The sequence below is a fragment of the Eumetopias jubatus genome, unplaced genomic scaffold (assembly GCF_037043125.1).
Source record: "Eumetopias jubatus isolate StellerSeaLion01/CBP00866 unplaced genomic scaffold, mEumJub1_p1.0 scaffold_11, whole genome shotgun sequence".
In the NCBI taxonomy this organism is placed as follows: Eukaryota; Metazoa; Chordata; class Mammalia; order Carnivora; family Otariidae; genus Eumetopias; species Eumetopias jubatus.
In genome coordinates this window covers 100,068,072-100,093,290 of record NW_028274817.1, presented here as the reverse complement: position 1 = coordinate 100,093,290, position 25,219 = coordinate 100,068,072, and the positions used below count along the sequence as shown (strand labels likewise).

Sequence of the window (25,219 nt, the reverse complement as noted above, 5' to 3'; positions counted from 1 at the left end):
TGCTGTCTCTCTCTCTCTCTCTCTGTCAAATAAATAAGTAAAATCTTTGGAAAAAAAAAAAAACAGGCATGGCCAACAACATTAAATGCTACTCAGAGTTTAAACAAGATGAGGATTGAAATAGTATTTGAACATAGAGGTCATTTCTGGCCTTAGGGCATTTCAGCGGTCTGACGGAAGGATACAGCAAGGCTGCAGTGGGGGGAAGAACTAGACTCAGGAAGGAAGAGGACTCTTTCCAAAATAGTGGCTGTGAATGAGAGGAGAGAGATTTGCTAGTACCGGGAGGAGAATGTGTGGTTGAGGTAGAACAGTTCTAGGATGGGGAAAACATGATCATGTATAAATGTGGCTGATGAAATCATGTGAGTCAGTTTAAAGATACTTTATATTGCAAGGGGAAACTTTTTGGATGTTCCAGTATAGAAGGACATGACTGGCTAAGGTAAAATGGCAGAAAGATACCAGGTCCTCAACTGGTGGCCAAATTTATTATGAGTTAGTAGTACATTATAGCAGGCAGCATGATATCATCATATAAAAGTTGGAAAATGGTATGGAGACTTTGTGATTTGACTGAGTCATGAGTAGACCAGTCATTATGGGACAGGGTCCAACTCTGAAGCCTACAACAGAAAAATAATATGGAAACATACTTGGGGGGGGTAAAAGGGGGCCACAGAGATGATTAAACATCTGAGAAACAGCTTTTTTGTTGACAGGCCATGGGCACTCACCTGATTTATGTGAAAAAAAAAACAAAGTTTGAAGGGAGATTAAATAACAGGCTTAGAAGAATGTCTAATAAAGTGAGAAGTTTTTTTTTTTTTCTACTCAAAAAATGATTTAGGCAGTAATTGGAACTTGGGTTAAGCAGTTGAAAGACTGTGTTGAGCGTAACAGCAGTGGTGGAACTCCACCTACCCTTGATTTTTTAAGAAGAGAGTAGGCAGTTAACCTTAAGATTGCTTCTAAGAAAGAGCCTTTCTGGAAGATAGTGGAGAAGAATGAATGACCTCTCAAAGACCTTTCAGATCACAATCTTAAAAACTACAAATTTAAGTGCAAATATTCGATTTCAAATTGATTCAGAAAAACTTTAGAAAATATTAGGAATACAAGGAGAAGTCTTTCCTTTGTGGGCTGTGGAATGCCTATTTTCATGACATTTAAATAATTGTAATTTCCACTTGATAATAGCTTGAGAAGAAATTCAACAATACCATATATTCTGTAGTGATTTCAGCAAAGGTCCTTTTTTTTGGAAGGATACAGATAAATAATATAAGAAGACTAAGGTAATTTTACTGAAATGAACAATTTATTTCTGTTAAAATGCAGGATATATGCATAAATGAAAAATCTCTTATGGTCAGAAAACTTTATTTAACCATTGATGTTATTCTCCTTCTCCCCCCCCCCACACCGCCCCCCCCAACACTGAAACTTCCAGGAATGTTTCCAACAAGCATTATAAGTGATGGATTAGAACTTCTCTTCCTTTGCCACTTCAGACTTCAAAGCTTGGCCCCAACCAGAGATGGTAACCAAGCAATAAAACTGCCAAAAGGTTAAGAGAAGGAGAAGAAAGGGAACTTCATCATCACAAAATGGATAATTAACATCCAAATACTCTAGTTTTTACACTCTATCACCATCTTGCTTATTAACAGCACTGTTGTATCCACCCTGTTAACTAGGGAACATTGTTGAAGAACCTGGCCTGGCCCCAGGGACTCCCAGTTGCTTACATTAGAAGGACTTCCCTCAGATCAATGTGAGCAATACTAGGGCCTCTCCAACAGAGTTTCCTGCTCTCACCTCCCCTTTTATAGTGTGACACATCTCATTGTATTTCAAGTATCCTCCTCTCAGCCTAATCTCACTGATGCATACAAATATGATTTAATTGATTAATTAATTAATTGCTGCCCAGACTTGGAGGGCCTCTGTAATTGCTCAGAGATTTGAAGTATCTTGAGGAGGGTCTAAATTTAATTTCTTATAACATTATTACAATTAAGTAGGGGGCTTCACATTTTTGGTACAAAATCTTACTCCTAGTGTATTAGACTTTGAGAAAGTTTTTAAGGTTTAAAGGTTTTAATTATAAAGCTGATGACCGTATATATGTGTCTAGGTATTTTCAGTAGAGTAATCATAAGTTAATGAGGCAGAGAAAGCCTTGGATCCCGTGGAACTGATGTGAATTAACCTAAAAGTACAGTGGAAGCCGAGTCAACAGTGGGGAAACGGGAGCCAGGAAAGGATATGGGTGGCACTCCTCCTTGTGTGCTTTTTGCTTGTTTTAAGTAAACTCTACCCTCAATGTGGGGCGTGAACTCATGACCCTGAGATCAAGAGTCCCATGCTCTACTGACTGAGCCAGCTAGGCACCCCTTCTCCTTGTGTTTTTGAGAATGATGGGGACTCAAAAGGGGAGTAAGAATATGACAGTTGACAGCCTCCTTCCTTCCTTCTACATGATCATTGCAAATAAAGGGCATTTTCATAATAAATTATTTTATCACAATTTAAATTAAACAAATAAATAGTAGTATGCCGAGATTATATTTAGGCTCCAATTAACCTCATGCTTTTATCGAACTGCCTAGATAATTAAAGTATTATTGAAGTAGCTTTGGAATGTTTTAATTCAACTCTGGAGAGGCAAGTAAAGTTCAAATAATAAGTGTATAAATAACCTTCTATGTGAGTATTTGATATTTAAATATGGCCTTCAAAAATTTGAATGAAGATAAATGAATCACTGCTTGAGATACTGTGTTCTGATTAATAGCATCAGCTTTGGAATCACAGAGATCTATTTTTGAATACCCACTCTGACACTTACTAGCTTTATAGCTTTGGACAAATTATTTAATCTTTCTGACCCTTGATTTTCTCATCTGCAAAATGGAAATCACAACACAATTCACTCAAAAGGTATAACAATGGCACTAATTCTAAGACCTGTTGTATTAATTTAGTTTCCCCCGGAGTAGACTGTAAGACAGGGATTTGAGTGCAAGTAGTTTCACTGGTAGATGATACCAGAAAACTGTGCTGGAAGAGTAAAGAAATGAATAAGAATGGGAAGAACGTCTATACAAGGCATGCTAATGAACAGGTTATCACTGTGGGCAACTGTGGCTCGACCCACTGGAGACATGTGGTTTAGAACATGCTCCGGAGTGGTCTTACCCAAGAAGTGAAGATGAAATATTTATCCATCCCTTCCTGTCTATGAGTGGTTGAATGCTGTCCCAGGGATGTTTTCTCCCCGGCACTTCTAACCTGCTGGGCAAGTGGGTGAGCTTCTCCTGTGGAACAGGTACTTGAATTTAGAAGCCTTGGGGTTTATAGGAAGGACTAGTGCTGAGGGGATAAGAGCCAGGTAATTTGGACCCACCTGCCCTCTTTGGGTTTCTGTAAAGTGTTAATGGACCACTGTCATGTCTGTTTATTTATGTATTGTCTATGGTATAGCTGCTTTGAATATACAATGACAAAGTTGATTGCATGACCCACAAAGCTGAAAATATTTACTAGCCGGCTCTTGACAAAAAGTTGATAGCACAAGTGAGATTAGAATTTAGGCTTCTTGACCTCTAATGCAGCACTTCCGTGATTATACTTGAGACTTGCTCTCTCCAAAATTAATTACAGGAAGGATGGTTTTACCAGTGTTTAATCAATTAGAAACCTCTATTAACAGGCTTTTCTATGTGTCTATATATACAATGGTCATTCATTTCATAGTTATTACCCTGGGACATTTGAAGAACTCCAATATCCTGATTTGGAGTCTTCACATTAGTATCTTCTATATGCAGTTTATTTCAAAACTGCTAAATCGGGTATTGTAGAATGTGAACGTTCCCAGCCCCAGCAGCTTGTGGATAAGAAAGGATTCGCATTGACATTTACAACCAGATTTGCTGGCTCTTTGCCTCCATCTGCCATGCAGTCCTTCAGTCCCATACGAAGTCCTGTCTACCTAAATGTTCCTGAGAATGTCTAGGGGAGCTCTGAATAAGCGTGGCTATTCTTCCCTTAGATTTCTGAGCTGCTCGGCTAGGCCAAAGCTGCCTGGGCTTAGTGCTTTGTCCATCTTCTTGAACTTTCAAGCTACAGAGTTTGTGGGGGTGGGGAGAGAAGTGGAGGTGCTAAAATATCATGGAGTTCCCTCTGGCATCCACAGCACTGGATCTCACTCAAATGCTGCTCCACGTTGCACGCAGGAGTACGGATGAACTCCTTCCTGTCACCACTCAGGCCCATGGTGGTAGTTCTGAAAGTGCAGTCCCAGGACCAGTAGCACCACCTGGGGACTTTTGAGAGATGCAAGCTCTCAGGCCTCACACCAAATCTCCTGACTCAGTAACACTGGGGTGGAAACCTAACAAGGTGTGCCTTAATGAGAAATGGGTGATTTTCATGAAGGTGAAGCTCAAGAACCATTGGCATAGGACAATGGATACAGACCAGCACTTTTACCTTGGCTTTCCCCACTTTTCCCCAATGTCACTTGTGTGAAAAGAGGGCCCCAATAACATCTCCCATCCATGTATGCAGCCCCTTGGCAATGACACTGCAGCTCTTCTTGCAAGAGATGGTGTCTCTCTCTCCACTCCCTGAGTCTGGGCTGGCCTTACAACTTGCTCTGCTAATAGAATGGAGCAGAAGTGATGTTGTATGAATTCCAGAGTCTAGGTGTCAAGAAATCCTGTGGCTCCCACTCTTACCCTCTTGATACACTGTCCTGAGGATGCCATATAATGAAACCCAGTCCAGCCTACTGGAGGAGGAGAGGCCCTGTGAAGAACCAAGGTTCTCCAGCCAACAGCCAGCTAGCAGATAATTTTTTTAAAGATTTTATTTATTATTTAAGAGAAAGAGAGAACACGTGAGAGAGCAAGCGCAAGTGGGGGGAAAGGGCAGAAGGAAAGAGAGAAGTAGATTCCCTACTGAGCGGGGAGTCTGACATGCGGCTTGATCCCAGGGCCCTGGGATCATGAGCTGAGCTGAAGGCAGCCGCTTCACCGACTGAACCACCCAGGCGCCCCCGGCTATCAGATATTTGAGTGAGTCCGTTTTCGACTATCTAGCTCCTGTTAAAGCGCCAGAGAACCGCCTGCCCGTGAACGACCCCTATCAAGACCTTCAGAATCACCATCTGGCTCATCACAGCCCAAACTGCAAACCCACAGAATGATGAGCAGGTAAATACCTTTTGTGTTAGGCCATAACATTTGTGGTATTTTTATGTAGAGATAGGTAACTGATACACTCAGGTATCCAAGCAACAGTGACTGTAAAAAAAGTTTTGTTGTTTTTTTTTTCCAGCATGCCTATTTATCTCATAAACTGAAACAATTTATATGGCTCAGGCAGGACTGCCTTATCGTATTATATAATTTAAGTAGGCAGCCATAAGGGAGCTTAGTTTGGTATTTTTTAAAAAAAGCCCTTGGGCCTCAGTTTCTACACACATAAAAAATATTCAGCCAGATGAAAATTTCAATGATTATTCCAGGTTCAGAGTTCAATAGTTCTAAGAAATTCAAACAGAATAAATTGATTTCTTCTACTCCTTAAGTAGAAAAAACACAGCAACATATCTCACTTTTATTCCTCATACATCCAAGATTGAGTTAAATAACATTAACTGCTGGCTAGCTGTTTCCGTATCTAGAATTTCCATTAGCTTCTTGGACAGAGAGATAGTGCAAGGCACAGCAAAAAAACAAAACAAAACAAAACAAAACAAAACACAGGCTTTGGAGCCTGACATAGTTGGATTGGAATCCTGGCTCTGTTTCTTCCCAGCTGTGTGGTCTTAATCTAGCTATTTTCCTCTCCAAGCCTTGGGATACTCACCTTATAAAAATTGCACATTTATGTATTTTGCAATTATTTTGAAGATGAAGGCATATATGGAAAAGCGAGTGGCACAACAGTAGAAGTGCAATGGAGAAAACTTGCTATGATGAGTTCTAAAAATACACTGTATTACAACATAGTCCATGAGATAATAATCATATATATGAAGCATCCTACAAATTAGATTCTCTTTTTTTATATTGTATTTATTCCCGATTAACTTTCTGGAAGTCAGGAATATAAATAATTCTTAATTCTGATGTTTAAACCACCACATTAAAGGAAGAAGAATGTTCTTTTTGAATAAAAGCGGCTCTGGATCTACCAGCCTCCTTATTGATGCTTTTCATTCAACTGTGCATTTCACATTTTTGCCTTATGCCCAGCTTTACGTCAGTTTGCGACAGGGGATGAAAAGGCCCTGCTTTTGAGAAAATTCCTCTCTCCCTCAGTTCTTCTCCAGCTCTCATCCCAACTCCACCAGCTCTCCCCAGTGGCTTGGAGCTTGAGGGCATTCCCAGACTCTCCCTACTGGCAATGTGGAGGGAGTAGGGGGAGGTGGGACTCTTAGGTGGGGGAGAAGGAAGTAGGGCAGGAGCTGGGAAAGATGCTGTCACCCACTGCTTCGGCCACATGTCCCCTCGCCCTCTGCTCTGGTATCACTGGTCTTTTTGATATTCCCCCATCTTGCGCTACTTCAAGGCCTTTGCTCTGGCTGTTCTCTCTGTGCCTACTAGAATAGTTGCCCCCAGATAAACGCATGGCTCACCTCCTCACTTCTATCAGCTTCCTGATGTTCTCAAATGTTCTCTTAGTAGAAAAGCTTTCCTGACCAAACTACAGACAATTATGTCTTCATTCCCACTCCCTTTCTTTCCTACCCTGGTCTCTTGTTCTCCTTAACTGCATTTCTTAAACTTCAGTGTGCACACTGAATCACCTGGGGAGCCTATTAAAATGCAGATTCTGATTCACTGGGTCTGGGGTAAGGCCTGAGATTCTGCATTTCTAACAAGTGCCCATTTGACGTCAGTCTATAGACTGCACTCTGGAACACCTGACAGTATTGAGATCGTATCTATTTTCTTCTTTATTAGCTCATTATTATTCTCTTCCAGTCAGAGTACACATTTCATGAACGGAGAGATTACCTTATTTATTATTCTCAGCACCCCGTATGATGCCCACTACACAAAAATTACTCAATAAATACTTATCAAGTGAATAAATTACCTATGTTGTTGGAAATCCATACTGGAATTTGAAATGCATTTTCCATTACAAACATTATTGTTACATTCAGGTACTTTATAGGTTAAATAGATTTCCGTACCCTCGCTTAACAAGCTTCCTACCATGTGTAAAGTGGCTTAAGTAGGAGCATAAACACATAATTATGTTCAGAGTTCAACAAACTTATAAACAGATCATTGGAGCCCAATCTTTTTACAGAGTTACAGAGTGAGGCTGAACATGCCGGAGAAAGCTAGAGAACAAACACCAATAAATGATTATATAGGAACCAAGCTATGCATATGTGCTGAGGGAACCAAAAATTATAGGTCATAAAAAGAAATAAGCCTGATATAATTGCTTGAAGATAAACCCTGACATAGCAATTTTACTGTCCCAGATTGACAAAACAAAACCAATCAAAACAAAACAAAAGCAAAGCAAAACAAAAATGCTTGCACAACTTTTTTCAAGTTTCCAATGTCATGAAATGGAACTCTGATGAGGACTCAGAAACCCCAGGGGACACACGAGACACACTGTCCCTAGATTCTATGACCTCTTTTAACCCAAATGCTACTTATGCTTTCTATTGAATTATTAGTGTGCTCCCCAGGGTGTGATATTGCCAGTGTGGTTTATTTCTACTTGATATAAAATAAAAATCAACTTTACTTGAAGAACCAGTCACCAGGCTTTAATACTTCAACCATTTGATCTTTGAAAAATAGACAAGGCAAAAATACAAACAACGCCCCCCCCCAACCTGCACCAAGATGTTTTAAATTCTGCCTAATTACAGAACTAGCACAGCCAAGTTTTCTGGTTCCTTTCCCCTGAGATCCAAAGCCAGCATTAACACTGCCACGAGATTTTATGCATGCCTTCCATTAACAAATGAATAAAAAGTGAAGTAAAATAAACTGAAAGTATTCAGGAAAAATAAAAGTCAAAGCTGGGCTACATGAAGAAACATTCCTTCCCAAGTCTGCTTTTGGTAGTCAGGGTCTATTTTTCTTTTCCCTGAACCAAACATGGAAGAGCTCTTAAAGTTGTTTTCCAAAGGGACGGGGGGGGGGGGGGCAGGAGGACCATGTGTGTTCCTGTGGTTTCAGCGATTTGCACCAGCGTATGTGAAGAATACTGTCCAAATGATAGAGGATTCAGTGAGATGGAATCCTCACGTATCTAGCGCTAGTTGGTACTCAGGTACCCTACCCTGATCCCCTCTTCAGGAGCAATACACCCATCCCTGCTGCTGGGAGTATCGGTTGTTGCTGGTATTCCTTACTAGGAATTCGGCCCCAGAAATACTCTTTCAAGGTCTCCCTTTCACCCCACTAGGCAGCCCCCAAATGGGCAATGACTGGCTGGTTCAGGAATACAAAGGCCATCCCTCTCCTTGCCAATCCGGACAGCCTGCAGAGTCAGCCCCGCTCTCAGGCTCCCGTGGAAGAGGCCGAAGCCTTTATTACAGTCAAATGACCCTTCAGCCTCTTCCACCGTCTACTCCCTTGTACTTTTCTTTGTCATAGATGTAGCTCCGGAGAACACACCCCAATATACTTTTGTCATCCTGCACTCCGAATCAGAGTCCATTTCCAAGGAACCTGCTCTAAGGCATTTTGCATAGTAAGTAACACTAAAGCTTATTCCTATTTTCATAACTGCAGCCAATTTTCCCTTATATCCAGAGATCACCTCACTGTTGTGCTTTTGAACAAATGGCTGCCGCCAAAGAGCATGCGATTGGGCATACTTACGGGCTCTGACAGTGCTCAGTCCAGGAGCCGGGCCAGGCAGCTTTGCCCTCAGCTCTTGAAGTAAGTGGGTTACCGCCTTCCAATCAGAGCTCAGATCTTCCAGCTTTCTCTTGAAAAGAAAAGCATACGTGTTATTTATTTCATTAACATCTTGAAGATAAGTCATGTTGTTATGAATTCATTTTGTGAATACATTATCGTATTTCTATTGTATTTTACTTCTAAATTAGTTTTTCTAGGTAGAGCTCCTTTCAAAGGTATTATAATTATTTTACCCAACCGCCCTACAAATCCAGGCACAATTTCATTTAAAGGAAGTAGAGCGCAAACCTTAATGAATGGAAAACAAACACAGACAAAAAACATCGTCATCTCAGCAACTGTCTTGACCCTCTTGAAGAGTATCTAGTGTGGTTGCATAGAAGAATTATCCAGAGAACATGAAAAAATATCATCATGTCCTGGCTCACCCCAGATCAATTATATTAGCACCTCTCAAAGGGGGAGGCTGGGATACACATGGGGATAGGACACTCAGAGTTCACGTCAAGGAAGGACTCTTGTCCCAAATGGTGGAAAAGATGGCAGAGGGGTCCTTCAGGGACTATCTCAGCTGCAGAGCAGGCCCTTCCTAGGGCAGCCCCCATTCAATGACCAAGGTGAGGGTATAAAGGCTCAGTCCATTTTGCTCAGAGCAAGACAATTCTGAAGTGTCATTTAGGCTGCAGGGCTCCCCGTGGAGTCACCAAACCTGTATGTGACCAGCAGCGTGCTGGTATACGTTTAACAACTGACTCTCTGGGAAAAAAAAAATCCTAATTTTCGTGTTTGCCAATTTCTGGGGTGGCAATACTCCCACTGTAGCCAGTTTCACTTGACCAAGATGGCAAGTGGCTCACAAAATGCCTGAAAATTTGACAAAAGACCGTCAGGAGCAGATAGGAGGTGAGTACAGTACACCAGTGTTTAGCCATATGGTTAGTTATGGCCAGGGGAATGTGAACAGAAGCAATATACGTCAGGTCTGGGCTGAGGCTTTTAAAGAATCTGTGAGGCTTCTCTACCCTTTCTGCTGGCTGGAAGCAAAGGAGTCTAAGGTCCTAGGGAAAACTTTTTCAGTGGACTGGGGGGGCGGGGGCGGTGGTGGTGGTGGTGGTGGTGGTGGTGGTGGTGGTGGTGGTGGTGGTGGTGGTGCTGGAGAATTAGTCCTAATGCCCTGGAGCAGCAGTTCTCATACTTTAGGATCATCAGAGTCCCCTGGAGGCCGTGTGAAACCACTGAGAGCTGGGTCCCAGCCCCAGAATTCTAGATTCAGTATATCTTGGGTGGGACCCAAGAACTTGCACTGCTTACAGTTTTCTAGTTGACACTGATGCTGACTGTCCAGAACCAAAGCCTACGGTGATCATTATACCTAATGAGTTATCTAAGCATCAACAATGGACTGGATATGCACCATCCTTGAAAGGAATAAGAAAATAGGTCCTTAAGTCATTTTCTGTAGCACTTAATTCTCTTAAGAAATCCCATTTAAGGGGCGCCTCAGTGGCTCAGTCGTTAAGCGTCTGCCTTCGGCTCAGGTCATGATCCCAGGGTCCTGGGATCGAGCCCCGCGTTGGGCTCCCTGCTCGGCGGGAAGCCTGCTTCTCCCTCTCCCACTCCCCCTGCTTGTGTTCCATCTCTCGCTGTGTCTCTCTCTGTCAAATAAATAAATAAAATCTTAAAAAAAAAAAAAAGAAATCCCATTTAACAAAAGCTGCCAAGGGAATAAGTCCTAAAACAAATACTAAAAATCTATCACTTCCCAATTTATATCATCTATGCTCGTGAGGTACCTTACGTCTATTGTGTCTGACATGACAGCAAACCAGGGCTTTTAATTTTTTCTAGTCCACAGTGCATGTTGTGGAACATTTATTATCACATCAATGAATATAACTCTTTATTGAAACATAAGTCTTGAATCCAAAAGGAAACAACAATACCTCTGATCAGTGAGGAATACTACCATTGAAAGTCACGTCATGTGGAAGATATTTTTCCATTCTGACCTCAGAGCTAAACACTGAGAATTAAATATTATAAAAAGCTAAAGAATTAATACAGATTTGGTCTCCCGATTCCCTTGCAAAGTTGCAGGGACTTCACAAGGACAGAATATTAAGAATAACCGTGCTGATAACAAAAAGTAGCAACAGATAATAGGGAGGAGATAATAAACATAAAAACAGATACTGAGAAAATGTAGAGGTCTTGGTCATTTCTGGAAGGGCTAACAGGGCAACATATGGTGGGGTCTCATCATACATCATTTAACTTATAGGAAGTCACCTATATGTGCTGAGAGAAAGAGATTGCACGATTACAGACTGATTTCAATACTGCTGGCATCTGCCCTCGCTTTCACTCAATGAGCATATGGCTCCAGAGTGGCCAAGGAGAGACAGGAGCTTTCTGTTCCTACGGTAGTTCAACTTTCTTCTCATAGTGTAAGCCTCTCACCGCATTGAGTTTGCTTCTAATATTTAAAGATACGTATTTATCTTACAATCTGGCTTCTAAAAGCAAACTACTTCATCTGGCTCTCAATTGAATAAACAGTGATCTGTATTAAACTTCATATTCCATGTGCATCAGTGCATAACAAAACAGAATGGTAACTGACATTTATAACGATGCTCCTAAAAATAGAAGCAATTCCATCGTGTTTTAGAATTAGAAGTCCCGGATTTCAGTCTTAACTCATTGCTACGGCTTAGATGATCGTTGGCAAATCAGATAGGTCACTCAGATTTATCATCCTTGAAACGTGGATATAACACCACCACCTGACTCATAGCTTTGTTGGAGAAACTAAATGAGATATTTGATGAGAAAAGAACTCTGTGAACTGCAAAGTACTATCAAATTGTTGGTTAGTTATTATGCACTACTTAATGAAGCAAAACAGAAGATGGTCAATAAAAATTTGCATTAAAATATTAAAATAAAAATATTTCAATGTGTAAAGGACAAGGTTTTGGTTATCCTAAAAATAACATGTTTATATATTCAGTTTCCTTTTATTAATATATACATTCGGAACAGTCTATTCATTTATTCGAATGTTATCTTGCCCACTGTTATTTTCAGAAGGGTAAATTTCAATGGGTATAATTTCAAATGCAGAAATTTGAAAAAATGAAGGAGTGCCCCCGATGTACCACAAACATCTGAGGACACTGTTCGGTGTCAAAAATGCAGTAAGTTCAGAACTGTATATTCCCCAAACTTTCGTACAATTAGCAATAGATTTTGATTCAGCTGGTGACAAAAATATTCTCTCAACTTCTTTAAGTCTCCACATACTTCAGAGTTGAATTCGATGATCTATATATTATGGAAGTTTTGTTTGTTGGTCTGGTTTGGTTTTGCTTTTGGGTACTCTGGCAAGTGCTCAAATTTTCTACTCTCCCATCTTTGCTATCAGGCCGTCAACTCCTTTCAGGTAGGAAAACACTTTTGGTTGCAGCGAGTAATGCAGCGTTCCTCACATAACGAACTTGAAGTAGGCCTCAGTACAAATCTATAGATGGTAATGATTTCTTCACCATGTTAATACTCTTTAACCAGATTTAAGGGAATGAAATATACGTCTAAATTTCAACATCTTTAAATATAAAATGAGTGGGGATAATAATGATCAAGTCCCATTCTTGGATTAGATTTCCAGAATTTGAAAATTTTGAACATGCTAAGTCAATTGCAGACCCCAGGCTTTCCCCACGAGAGCCCCTCAAAATTGGCCATCGTAGGAGATTCCAATTTTACCCAGAGGGAGAAACTTGGAGAGCATTTTTGAAAAATGGTAAACTGGGGCACCTGGGTGGCTCATTTGGTTAAGCGACTGCCTTTAGCTCAGGTCATGATCCTGGAGTCCCGGGATCGAGTCCCACATCGGGCTCCCTGCTCAGCAGGGAGTCTGCTGCTCCCTCTGACCTTCCCCCCTCTCATGTACTCTCTCTCTCATTTGCTCTCTCAAATAAATGAATAAAATCTTTAAAAAAATAAAATAAAATAAAAATGGTACACTGAGTTTCATTAGAGGGGACCTTTGCAGCTGAGCATTATGTTCCATGGTATAAAAGCTGCCTGTATATAATCATTAAATTTTAAGATGATTATCTCAAACAATGTGAAATTTATTCTTTACCAAGAGCAGAAAAGAAGCATAAGAAAAAAATGATTTTTGAGTATAGCTTTCCTTTTTAAATTTAAAACGGAATGCAGTTTTAAACTCCATGCGAGTTTGGCATTTTCCAAATTTAAAAATCTTACATGTTTCTCCTGTGTATCTGGCAAGAAATTAATATCGGCTACATAAATAACTGAATCCACCCACAGCTCTATGTACACAGACATGCATGTGAACGTTGTAACTGAGACATATATGTCTCTATGTCTATCTTTATGGATGCAATTAATACAACTGGGGGCCAGGAGTGAAATTCAAATCTCTAAATGCTTGCCCGGTTCTAGCACAAGCTACTGAGTAAGCCTCACGTGAGACTTTCCCTCCAAGTATCTCTTCAGACACGAGTTGACTCATATTATTAGAGCCCTCATAATGTCTTTTCTGTCATGTTTGTATTATTGTGAACAAAAAAACCTGCATAGTAGCTTGCAGTAACCTCAAGAGATGGGAATCTGGGATGCTTATAGAAGTCACCTGACAGTACTGGTTAATAATAATTTTTTTTAAAGATTTTATTTATTTATTTGAGAGAGAGAGAGAATGAGAGATAGAAAGCACGAGAGGGAAGAGGGTCAGAGGGAGAAGCAGACTCCCTGCTGAGCAGGAAGCCCGATACGGGACTCGATCCCGGGACTCCAGGACCATGATCTGAGCCGAAGGCAGTCGCTTAACCAACTGAGCCACCCAGGTGCCCAATAATAATTTTTTTTTTAAAGGTGAAGAAGGTTAGTAAACCATTAGCAATGATTCCTGGGGTATAACCTCACACTTACCAGTGGTGAAGGCCCTTGTACACAAATCTTTTAAAGACAGTTTAAAAAAGCAAAATAATAAGTGACTCTGATGGGGTGATACATCATACATATCTAAGAAAAATGAAAAGATTCTCTTCTCTCCTGATATCTTGTGAATGGGCAGTGAACTTGGGGATAAAAAGTCCAGCGATAACACTGAGGACATAAAAAATGACCCTTTTGGTAACTCGCAGCTAGCTAGGTGTGATGGCCCTGACTGAACATAAATAACAGTCACGGAATATAAACTACACACAGACAACGTCACCCCAGGGCCATGTGTCAACAATACAGAGACGAGGCCACTCTACCACCACAAAAAGGACTAATATAAAGCCCTGCTACTTCAACAGTCACAGCTCTGTCCCGCTTCAAACCCCTCACCTTCTAGATAAAAATCATTATTAAAGATACCCAATCACCACACTGACTCTGTTGACAGCATCTAATCCAAATGGGCTTCCATTTCCCTAATCCCTCTTGAGAATCATCTAGCCAACTGAACCCCATAAGCAGCTCTTTCTAACCCCCTCTTACTGGGATGCCCCACAGTCTCCCTGGAGAGAATTCTCCCTTGCTGCGGTAAGCTAAAAATCCTAACTTTTTCATTATAGGTATGTTCCCAGTAGTCTTTGGATGGACAGGTTTAATGGCATCGAACGGGAATTCAAACTGTGCCATCCATTTTGCAAATAACTTAGAAGGAAGATGGTGAGCTCTAGAATTCTGGAATATACATATGAAGAGTGTGAGTGAAACTGTTTCATAAAATATAACATGGCAAAAGCAATATTTCTCAAGAGTGAGTTTTTCTGTAAAATGAGATTTAAAAGATGGAAATGCTGCTCAATTAAGAAATTAAATGTAATCCGACACTTGCAATCTCATCCTCATTCCTAAGTGTTCATAAGTTGCTCAAAAATCTATTATAAATCTTATTTTCCCTGTGGGAAGGTGGGACTCTCCTTATTTTCAAGCAAAAATAATTAGCATTTATTCAGCCTCTCACAGTCAAAGACTTCCTCAGTTGTAAACCTAACTTCTATGTTTAAAAAATGAAATTCTGAAAAAAAGAAAGTCTGCTACTCACGTATTAATAAATTATCAAATATCTCCAGGATTGTCACTTTCTTTCTGTATTCTTCTCCCAACTTTTTCTATAAGCACTGACATGGAAATTATGTTCACCAAAGGCGTGAGTCAAAATGGACCTATTCAATTCAGGGGGACAGACTTATGACTGTTGTCTCTCTATTGATTTCTGATGTTATAAAAAAATCATTGCACCAGATAAACTAGATCGTGTGCCTGACAGAGCATGTATGAAAGCCAAATATTGTTATAAATGTAATATTTCATTAGGCAAGGTTTTGACCAGTAAGACACAACCTGCTATATCATCTAAAAATCTTCAGACACACATCTGTCTCAATGTATTAAAAGTTATCAGGCAAACAAATAAACCCTAAGGAAGTTCTTGGAAATGTTATGATGTTGATATTAGCAGTAGAACAAACTTGCTGGGAAAAAACAAGCTTAATCTAGTTGATTAACAACAAAACAGCTGGGAAAATGAAACATCCCTGGTTGTGATTGACTTTAATAGAAAATGACTAATGATGCTGTCATTCTGCAGCTACTATTTGAGAAAATGATGCCTGGAAGATTATAACTGCCCTCTTGACCGTTTGTCTATGGCAATTCTTTTGTGTTAAAGGTTGGGGTGGAACATTTCGGCCAAATCCAGAAGGCCCTGAACACCTTAAGTTTTCTGTTACATTTAAAAAGGAATTCAAGAACATTAGTAAAATATATCAGTAGATTCACGGTAACCAGATTTTGTTTTTATAATCTAAAAAGGTAGCAAAGCAAACCAGCTGGCTTCATCTCATCACTTCAGCACGTAACCAAGACATTTTAAATTTCATTAATGCTCTCACTTCTGATATACAGAAGTTGATGTAAGTATTCCAAAATACATACACACATTGAAAACATTTTAATAGAAAGAGTAGGGCTGCAAGTTGAGTTAAAGAATGAGTATCAATAGAAGAAAATGTCTTCTAACTGCTTTAGTTCAAGAGAGAGTTAAAAAAAAAAACACCTTAAAAACCAAATAACTGCCTTTTTTTTTTTTTTAGTGGTTGTCAATATTGTTACTGATGGCGGTTGTAATTGCTGCTTTTAAACCGCAAAATTACTCTGTGGAAAGTGGAACCTATTAAAAGAGATTCCATCAGCAGCATTATCATAAAATATTATTACCAAAGGGATAACTTAAGCAAAATGTTTAACAATTTATCTAATTTATCTGACCCATCTTCAATTTCTGAAGATGAAGGAACCAGATACAAATCAAATGAAAGAAAACTGTGCGTGTGTGTGTGTGTGCATGCGCGTGTGTAGGGGGGAGAAAGAGGAGATACAAAGCAAAACAAGAATGCTTGTTTCTTCAGTCACATTTATTCTAAAAATTTTCCAGTAATTTTGCATCAGAGATCTAGTGCTACGTTTATGTCATTAGTAGAACTGTCTTGTAACAATATATTTGACCTTTAATGGGAAATTCTCAAAGAACATAAGGGAGTGGGTTAGTCGGGGATGACAAAAAAGGAAACTAAAAATTTACTATCTTTGAACGTTAAAGGAATCCTAGAGAAGTTGATGAAGTGAAGGAAAAGGGGAAAAAAACTCAACAGGGATGAGGCCAGCTCCCAAAGAGAACTCAGCTTGGGAGGTGAGGACAGGAGCCGGACAGACAGGCTGTCTGATGCAGCATGTGGAGGAGCCAATAGACAGTTTCCTAAGAAACAGAATCATGCTCTGCTACGTCCTCAATTAGAACGTCTGTAAGCGGAGGACATACTAATTATCCATTTAAACACGAGATCGTGTGTGTGTGTGTGTGTGTGTGTGTACACACATACCATGAGTTGTCATGTTCTTTTTTAAGAATATCACTTTCTTCTCCATACCTTATCATTTCCAAATGAATCTTCCCCCCAAAACAGAACCAAACTTTTTTCATGAAAATATGCTGCAGGCTACTCAGACCCCTTTCCCTTCTACGAAGGGGTGAGAAACCTGGATGTTAAGGAGAAAAGGCATTAGGAGTAGCACAATTTTTAAATCTGGATATATAAAATGAAAATTGAAAGGGGCTTTATTTACGTATTTTCAGAACAATGGATCACCTGTCAGAAAAATCATCCCCTGACCTTGAAAAAGAGGTGTTTGATCCATGCAGAGATTTAAACAGTCCCTACAGCTTGTCGTCTTGCTGTGCTGGATTCCATATTCTGAACTATGAGGTGGTTTCTGAGCCTCTAGTGTTTTCGGGCTCCCACAAACCCCAGCTCATGTTCAGGTGTTTCCAAGGTCATGGTCCATATGAAAAGCTGCATGTGAATCAACTATTTCTCCACACCCCCACTCTCCCAAGTCAATCTTGCCCTTCTGCCTGTATCAACTTGACACGCTGATTCTCCTCCAAACGCAAGGGATAAATGGTAGAACAGGAATGAGTTTTCACTTAAGTTCTATGTCTCCGAAATGAGCTGACTTAAAAGGAAATGTGGAAGGAGAGAGACCAGAAGGAAAGAGAGCGCTCACTCTACAAAATGGTTTTAAGGAATGCAGATGAGAAGGAAAGTTAGTACCTCCTTGCTCTTCCTTTTATTTCAGAAAGCTAATTCCCCTTTTATATCAGTAATGCAAAGGCATAAAGTAGATAATGCTCACTAAGACGGTTCTGATCTCCAAGTGGCCCAGGAGTTGAAGGCTTGAGTGGGAGGTGTGATAAGTTAGCATCAACTGCTTGGATTGTTTACATATAATTAAGACAAAAATTTTCTCGATGACTTTCAACTAAGAATTTTCCCTCTGTTGTTTTTTTAACAAAGGCAGAAAAGTGAAACACAATTTCAATGCATATCTGTAATGTGTAACAATTGTGCCAAACCCTGCATCAAGTCTCTGAGAAGCAAGCAAGAGTAGACAGAGTAGACCTCCGGAATGGTCCATTTGTTTGTTTCATTGCTTACTACGAGAGCCACTCTGTTAACCAAGGAAAGTGTCTGCTTAGGGAGGGACCAGCTTTCTTCAGAGCATCAGCAGAAACCTGGAAATTTGCTGCTTTCAAGACCTTCTCCAGGTCTTCAAACTAAATACTGAACACAGTGTTGCTCCATGAAAATTATCATACCAGCCCTGGAACTGGATGCAAATGATTTATTATTATTATTATTATTATTACTATTATTATTTGGATATTAGGAACAGTGACAAGGTAGTCCTGAATAAATGTCTGTCAGTTTCTACACACAAATCTGTGCCTTTTAGCATCCGGTGTTTGGACATTGTATGTTTAGACTAAAACTTTACATTTACCTAAGGAAAGGCCCCTTGTAAACTCAAAGAAAAACAAACAATTTCCTAGAAATGAAGCTTGGGCCAAGCATAATCAGTGACCTTAGAGACAAGAGTCTAAGTCATGGTAATGTTGTTTGCAAGGACAAACTAGTTCTGTATAATGAGGTTATTGACCTGTACTGTTTTAGAGCAGTTTTAAACATGAGGGCGAGGCTCACTAAATCTCAGCCTGCAATGTTAGCCAGAGAAACCAGGACTGATCAATAAACAGTCACCATTCCAGGCTCTTGGGAACCTCCATCATAATGGGACCCATTATAATTTTGGTCAGGTAGAGAAAATAAGGTAACCTATACCTAACGTCTATTTATCACTGCACTCTCATTTGCAAATGGAAGCCATTGATTAACTATTTTTTGAAAACTGAGCTGGCTCTCCATTTCTCTCCTCGTGTAATAGCCTGTGAATAAATGTGTCCCAGACTTCAAAATGTACATGAGGAAAGGAAAGAAGGAGAAAACTTTCTCCCTGGCCAGCTTTTTACCAAAGAGAGAAGCAATTACAGACATTTCACTAAAAATTCTTGACCCAATAAAGTACTAAAGCCCGAATGCCAATTTTCCTTTCATAAGAAAAGACTGTCACAGAGAAAAGAAAGGTCACGGACCATATTGTGATTCTTTACAGCTGTTGGAGACAGACAGTATGATGCAGTAGCTTGATTTGAATTAAGCCAAACAATATGAAAAGCATCAAGGCTGGCAAGCAAAGCAATAAAGCCTCAAAGAATTTAATCTACCTTGAAGGTGGGACTACTTTCTGTATTGATGGCAGCACACCAGGACAGAAATGAGTCCTTTAATGCAATGACTCGTTAATAGCCTTAAGATCACGATATATAAACAGGATATGTTGATCAAAAAGACAGCTCAGCCTCTGCTACTGCGGTATGGACAATATTTCTTTACAAGTTATTTCATTGATTATAAATAGACCACGTCAATGGCAAATGTACAACAGGGGAAGCATAACCCATTATGAGGTAATGGATATTGCTAGAGGTTGCTTCATTACCTTCACTGGCTGAGTGGCTGGTTTTTCCTTGTACAAATGCTGCCCTTTAGACAAAATCCCTTCTACATCCGGCTGTTTAGCTTGAACCGCTACTTCAGTTTCCTGGGGAAAGGAACACATACAGTGCAGATTAACTTCACAGTTAGCAATAAAATTACTAAATTTAAATATACCCTTGGAGACTCCACATGCATTGCGGATCAATTTCTGCATGGTACATCGGGGCCCAAAAAGGTAGCTCTGGTGCAGAGAAAAGAAATAGAGGCCGTTGTGGAACACAGTAAGGTTGAACATATTTATCCCAAATCTCCTTGAATCTTACTCCAATACTATTAAATAGAAACACAGACACTAACTTTGTTTTTTTTTTAAAATAAATCTCAAATGCAATAATGAGAAATAGGATTTACGAATATGATTAATATGGATAAATGCTATCGTTAGCTTCAATAATCCCAGTAATCCTAATGTTCATTTTACTTTACAAACTCCTTATTTTAACAGGATTCTTTTGGGCTTTGGATCCAAAATTTAGCTTTGAAATAAAATCAAATAATTCTTACCACATCATTGTCAAGATTAAGTTTCTTTCTGAAGAGTAAACACTTAAAGCACCATGTCAAGGCTTATTAATTATTAAGCAGTCAAATTAAATAGGCCTTTTGAGGAATCATTTATTTAAAAAACACGTTTGTTTTCCCTTAGTCTAGAGAAGACTGAAGAACGACCAAACAAACAAACAAACAAAAACCTCTTTAGATGTGAATATAAAGTATTTTGTTATTGGCTACCGTCTGGCTGGCTTGAAGAGAGAACAAAAGAAATGTGCATAAATTGAAGCTGAAGGAAATGAAGTTAAATATTACAGAAGACTTTTTGGTTGGAACATTTGTTAAACACTAGGATGGAATATCGATTAATCAATGTCAGGCGTCAGTCAGGGCCTGGGCAATCTTCCCCAGATAGCAACTCCTGATTAACCCATATCTCCCTTCCTCCCTCCCCTACCCTGCGGCCTCCGAGCGCTGCTGTGTGTACGTGTCTTCATGCCACTGCTTCCTTTATATACTCCATTTTTATCTTTCTCTCTCAGCGCATCAGAGCAGGGAGTCTTCTGAACCCAAATTACTGTAACTTATAGGGCACAATAGGGTGTCTTACAGTTTATGCATGTTTGGCACATACTCGTGAAAGGGATTATTTCTTTAGTTCTCATTATGACAAATACCAGTGGAAGGTGGGCACTTGAGTTAAAAGTGTTTATAACACTAAGACTAGCCCTGTGTCTTGATGAGTATGCGTGCAACACGAACATGCACACACCACCTTTAGCAACAATAATTACGGAGGAAAACAGGGCCAAAAATTTTAAGAACTTTCTGAATGATAAAAAAAAATTCTAAGTTATTAAAAAAAATCTTGTGAACTTGTAATGAGTTCAAATTCAGCATGGACTTTGTGAGAATTGGGTATTTCTTCCCTGAAAACTGCTTCTAAGCGCACCCAGTATAAATTCTATACCTTCTGAAAATGATCACAAATAGTCAATAATTCTGCCGATGTTTCAGATATGCAGCCAAATGATGAACACTAACGTTTTTCTCTCCCTGCCCCTCTTCTGCAATCCCAAATAGTTCTAAAGATTGCAATGCATTGATGCTACTATTCAGAAGAGTTAGGAGACTGCATTTTTTATCACAAGGAATTCCCTTAGGAAATAAACACATTCTAATTCTTGCAATTTTCATTGGCAAATGAACATGAACAGCAGCAAGTCTGACATTAGGGCAGCCCAGATATTACTTAGAGCCGAATTTGAAGCAGGTGCTTGCTAGATGAACTGAGGAAAAGTTGGCATGCCTTGTAAAATGTCCCTGGTTTGCACCTGCAGAAGGTAAGATATTTCCTCTTCAGGCCATCAAGTTAGCCCCAGATTTAGTCCTCTGATGAATGAGCACTGCAAAGTCACATCATTTCCCTTTATAGAAATGTTTCCTATTAGCATGTCCTTCTATCACCGCTAATGTCATCTCTTTGTCCTTCAATGAAATAATGAAGAGTTTAAGTACCCAGATGAGATTTACCCTTAGTCTCACAGAAATAGAGCAATGGCAAAGGAAATCATGTTCAGCTCTAAATTCTTTGTTGTTATTTCTTGGCAATGTTTTGGAGAACCTGATATCTAATTACATGTACCTTTGATAAATCACTTCACAAAGGCCATTTGTGAAAATAAAATTTTACAATTTACCTCACTACATGTATTTGTGGTGTGAATTTATTAATTAAAATGTAGGTCAGTTGTTCAGGGTCAAATATTATTGCTTGAAGGATCAGTTGTAGTAAATCCAGTTAAATTCACTTAAAATACTCTTTAGCGTATTTTTCTTTAGTGCGAGAAAAAAATAGAAGTATAAGTGAATTAAATTAAAAAAAAAACTTGGTATCTCTCCATGCAATGAAAGCTTGACACAATGAAGGTGAAAAGCACAGCAGAGCAAACGATGCCAGCCGAAGCACGGGACTACACAAAAGTAAAAAATGCTGCTACAATCCCTAGCTGTGCTGAAAATGTCAAGAAACTGCTATAATGGTATTAACTGCTGTAATAATATTTACAAACCAGAGTTGCTAACAGTTTACTATGTGTCAAACAGTGTGTGTTTCATACATTTTTTCCCTCATACTTAACACTTCCACAAAAAGGGTATTATCTAATTTTACATATGCTGAGACTGAGGGAGATTGGGTCAGTTGTCCAAAACCACATGCTCTGCAAGTGGCAGAGTTGAGATTATAACCAGGAAATGTATGCCACCAAATGTCCACTCTATCCGTCCCTCGGCTGTGTATACCGTGTGTGTACGCGCTCCAAAATTGGCAGTCGCCTCTCTTAATACCATGCTATTTTTTTCCTCTTCCTCTTTAACTCCAGTACATTCTGTAATATCCTTCTAGGGTGTAAGTGAGAGAAAATCTGGTCTCTTCCCATAGAAAAGAAATAAGTTCTCACATAGCTTTTAAAATGCACCATGGGTGTCTCTTTGTGGGTTTATGATTGCCAAACTGATGATATCCAGGTCAGAGAACTGGTTTGAGTAAACCTTTTATCTCACAAATGGCCTTACATCTTTATATGATTTAAGATAAGGTGAAGGAGGTCACCACTAAAATGGAAACAGCTAATTATAGTGGCCAGTTTTTGTTAAGTAGAAAGTGTTCAACTTCAAAGAACATTCAGACAAGAAAGTCTTGATAGAATTTCAACCAAAAAAAAAAAAAAAACCCCACAAAATATACCCCACCTCCCCTCTAATAATAGCACCTTTCCATTTAGGTTTTTTTTTTTTTTTTCCTCTGCCTTATTCTTAATATATCCCCTACAGTGTAAGATTGTTCACCAGGAGTCAAGACCCTTATGATGTGACTAGAGTTTGATTTCCTCATTTCACAGAACCGACAGCTCACTACAGTCTCATGCATAATTTTAAGAAAATAATTTGTAGTAATTAGAGAATAGAGAGTAATCCTTCATTAATAATCACTAGGAGAATATCATAGTGTATTTTAAAATCTAGCCCTCACAGGGTTTCCAAATGGAGTGATGGTCTAAGCACCTTCAGTCTTAGTTATTTCTTATGAAACAGTATTACTCTCACTGGGGAGTTGTTGGTCTGACGAGCCGCAAATCAAAGGTCAGTGAAGAAAAAAGACAACACCTGTGAGGGGGAAGGCAGCAATTCCGATGCAAATTAACACACACATTTGCTAAGAATTGACGTCAATATTATATTTCTCATTTCATATTAAGCTGATTATACACATGTCTTTTTTTAACTAGAAATTTGCCCCAAGGAAAGTGTAACAGAGAGGCATTTTGCCTCGTTTTATTTTTCGAATTTTTAATCGTGTCTCCATCATTTTACCTATTGCTAGCCTCCTAACACATGAACAATATGTATATATGGTGTGCTATGTATCACCATGGAAGGAGGATATAAACAGCCTCTCACATATGTTCCAACATTCACCCATTCTTTGTTCATTTGACAAACATGGAATGAGTATTTACTCTATTTCAAAGTCTTGGCTGGGAACTGAATACTACAGGGCGTAACGTAGTCCTTTGTGAAGGATAAAGAGAAATGATCACATATTAAACTTACAAAGCAACAAGTAGAACAGCCAGCAAAGTGCAAAGTCCAGTGGGGCACAGAGAAGGAACTGATGAGTTCCGAGTCTGAGGGACAATGAGAGGGTGGGGGCTGGCCTCACAGCTGAAGAAAGGCCTGAGCAAAGGCTTGCAACACAGAGAGCTCATGCACCTGGCTGACAAAAGGAATGGATGATATAAAGTACTACAAGAGGGAATCTGGGATCTGCAAAGATAGGAGCCAGAGGCAGGATGGTGATCCCACGCCGGGGCAATGGGAAGAAACGGTACAGGAATAGAAGGCAAGAGCCAGGAAAGGAGGATCTCTTACACTACCCTCAGAACCTTAGTGGAGACCCCACAAAAGGGTTCTGAATGAGGGAATCACACTTTGCATTTGAATTGATGTTCTAAAATGAATGCATATGAATATATGAATAGAGAGATAAAAGATCTACTACGAATGCATGGTTATTCATTCAAATAAGCTGGTGTGAATGAGATATGTATGCTGCTACTGAAAAAAAAAAAGAAGCTCGAGTAAAAATGTCAACTTTTTCCTTAGCAAACTTAAGTGACCATTAACTTAGTTTTCTAATTTATAGAGTATTTCCTGCCATTTGGCTATTTTGTCAATCCCCACAATCAAAATTTTTCTATGAACTCTAAGATATCATGGGTTCTAAGAACCACTGTTATTTTATGAACTGCTAAGAAGGTTAAAAAATCAGATTTTGTAGACACTATTATGAGATGTATCTCAGAGAAGCTGAAATGTAAAAAAGTGCATTTTTGAAACCATGGAAATTCTAAGGTGTTGGTGAATACTACAACTGGTTTATTACTTCATTATTAATTTGCTCGACTCTACAAACATGGCTACAGCTGTGAATGAATACACTTTCCTCCCCACTGACTTTGGTCTTTACCATGTGCCTTACTTTGATCCATGAACTGTGAGCAGAAGAGACTGTATGACAGCTGTGAGCTGGGTCTTTAAAGATAATTCAAGATCAGCTAGTACCCTCAGTTCTGGTCTACCATGAGAGAATAATGTACCATAAAGGAGTGGCTCTTTCAGCCTGGGTTCTGCAATAAGAAGACATTTGAAGCAGATCCACAATTTATTATAAGAAAACCTGAATGTGATCTACAGTGTGAAGTAAAGATGCAGCTGATCTACAGACACATGAGTAATAAATGTTTGTTTTTAGCAGTCACTGAGATTTGGGGCTATTTGTTGCTGCAGCAAGAGCTAACAATCACAACATTATAGTGAAACAGTCAAACAAACAAACAAAAAAAAACATATGGGTTCCTGGGATGAAAAACCAAAGTAAGCCTTTAAAATAAATGTATCCCGGTCACACATCTCGGCTGTACCATCTCTCATTCCATATACGAACTGCTTGCTACAAAGGGTAGCAAGAAAAGAAAAATGAAATGGAATCAATATTGTGTTAGAGCCTGACTTCTCTGGCCTAGATTGTCAGGCAGACTCTGACAAATGAAGGCTGATGGATGGAAAAACACAACATTGTGCAGTTGAGTTTCTCTTTCCCCTCATACTGGGTGACTGTTCTTTTATTTCTCTGCAATTAGGTTTGCGAGACCACGGCAATGGAGCTCTCCTTCACTGTAACTGCATGCTGTCAAGTACGTGCCAAGCTGATTGACAAAGAATGACAGGTTCTCTCTTTCCATTCTGAGC

At 39.4% G+C, this 25,219-nt stretch overlaps 1 protein-coding gene across 1 annotated transcript in view; it reads right to left on the bottom strand.

The window, feature by feature from the left end:
* Nucleotides 1–25,219, bottom strand: part of DMD (dystrophin) — a 1,674,912-nt gene that overhangs the window by 677,044 nt on the left and 972,649 nt on the right. Inside the window, exons 44-45 of the mRNA XM_088028834.1 lie at nucleotides 19,356–19,457; nucleotides 8,883–8,991 (exon numbers count right to left, since the gene is read on the bottom strand). Coding sequence (XP_087884960.1) covers nucleotides 8,883–8,991; nucleotides 19,356–19,457 — 211 coding nt within the window. The remainder of the gene's footprint in view (nucleotides 1–8,882; nucleotides 8,992–19,355; nucleotides 19,458–25,219) is intronic.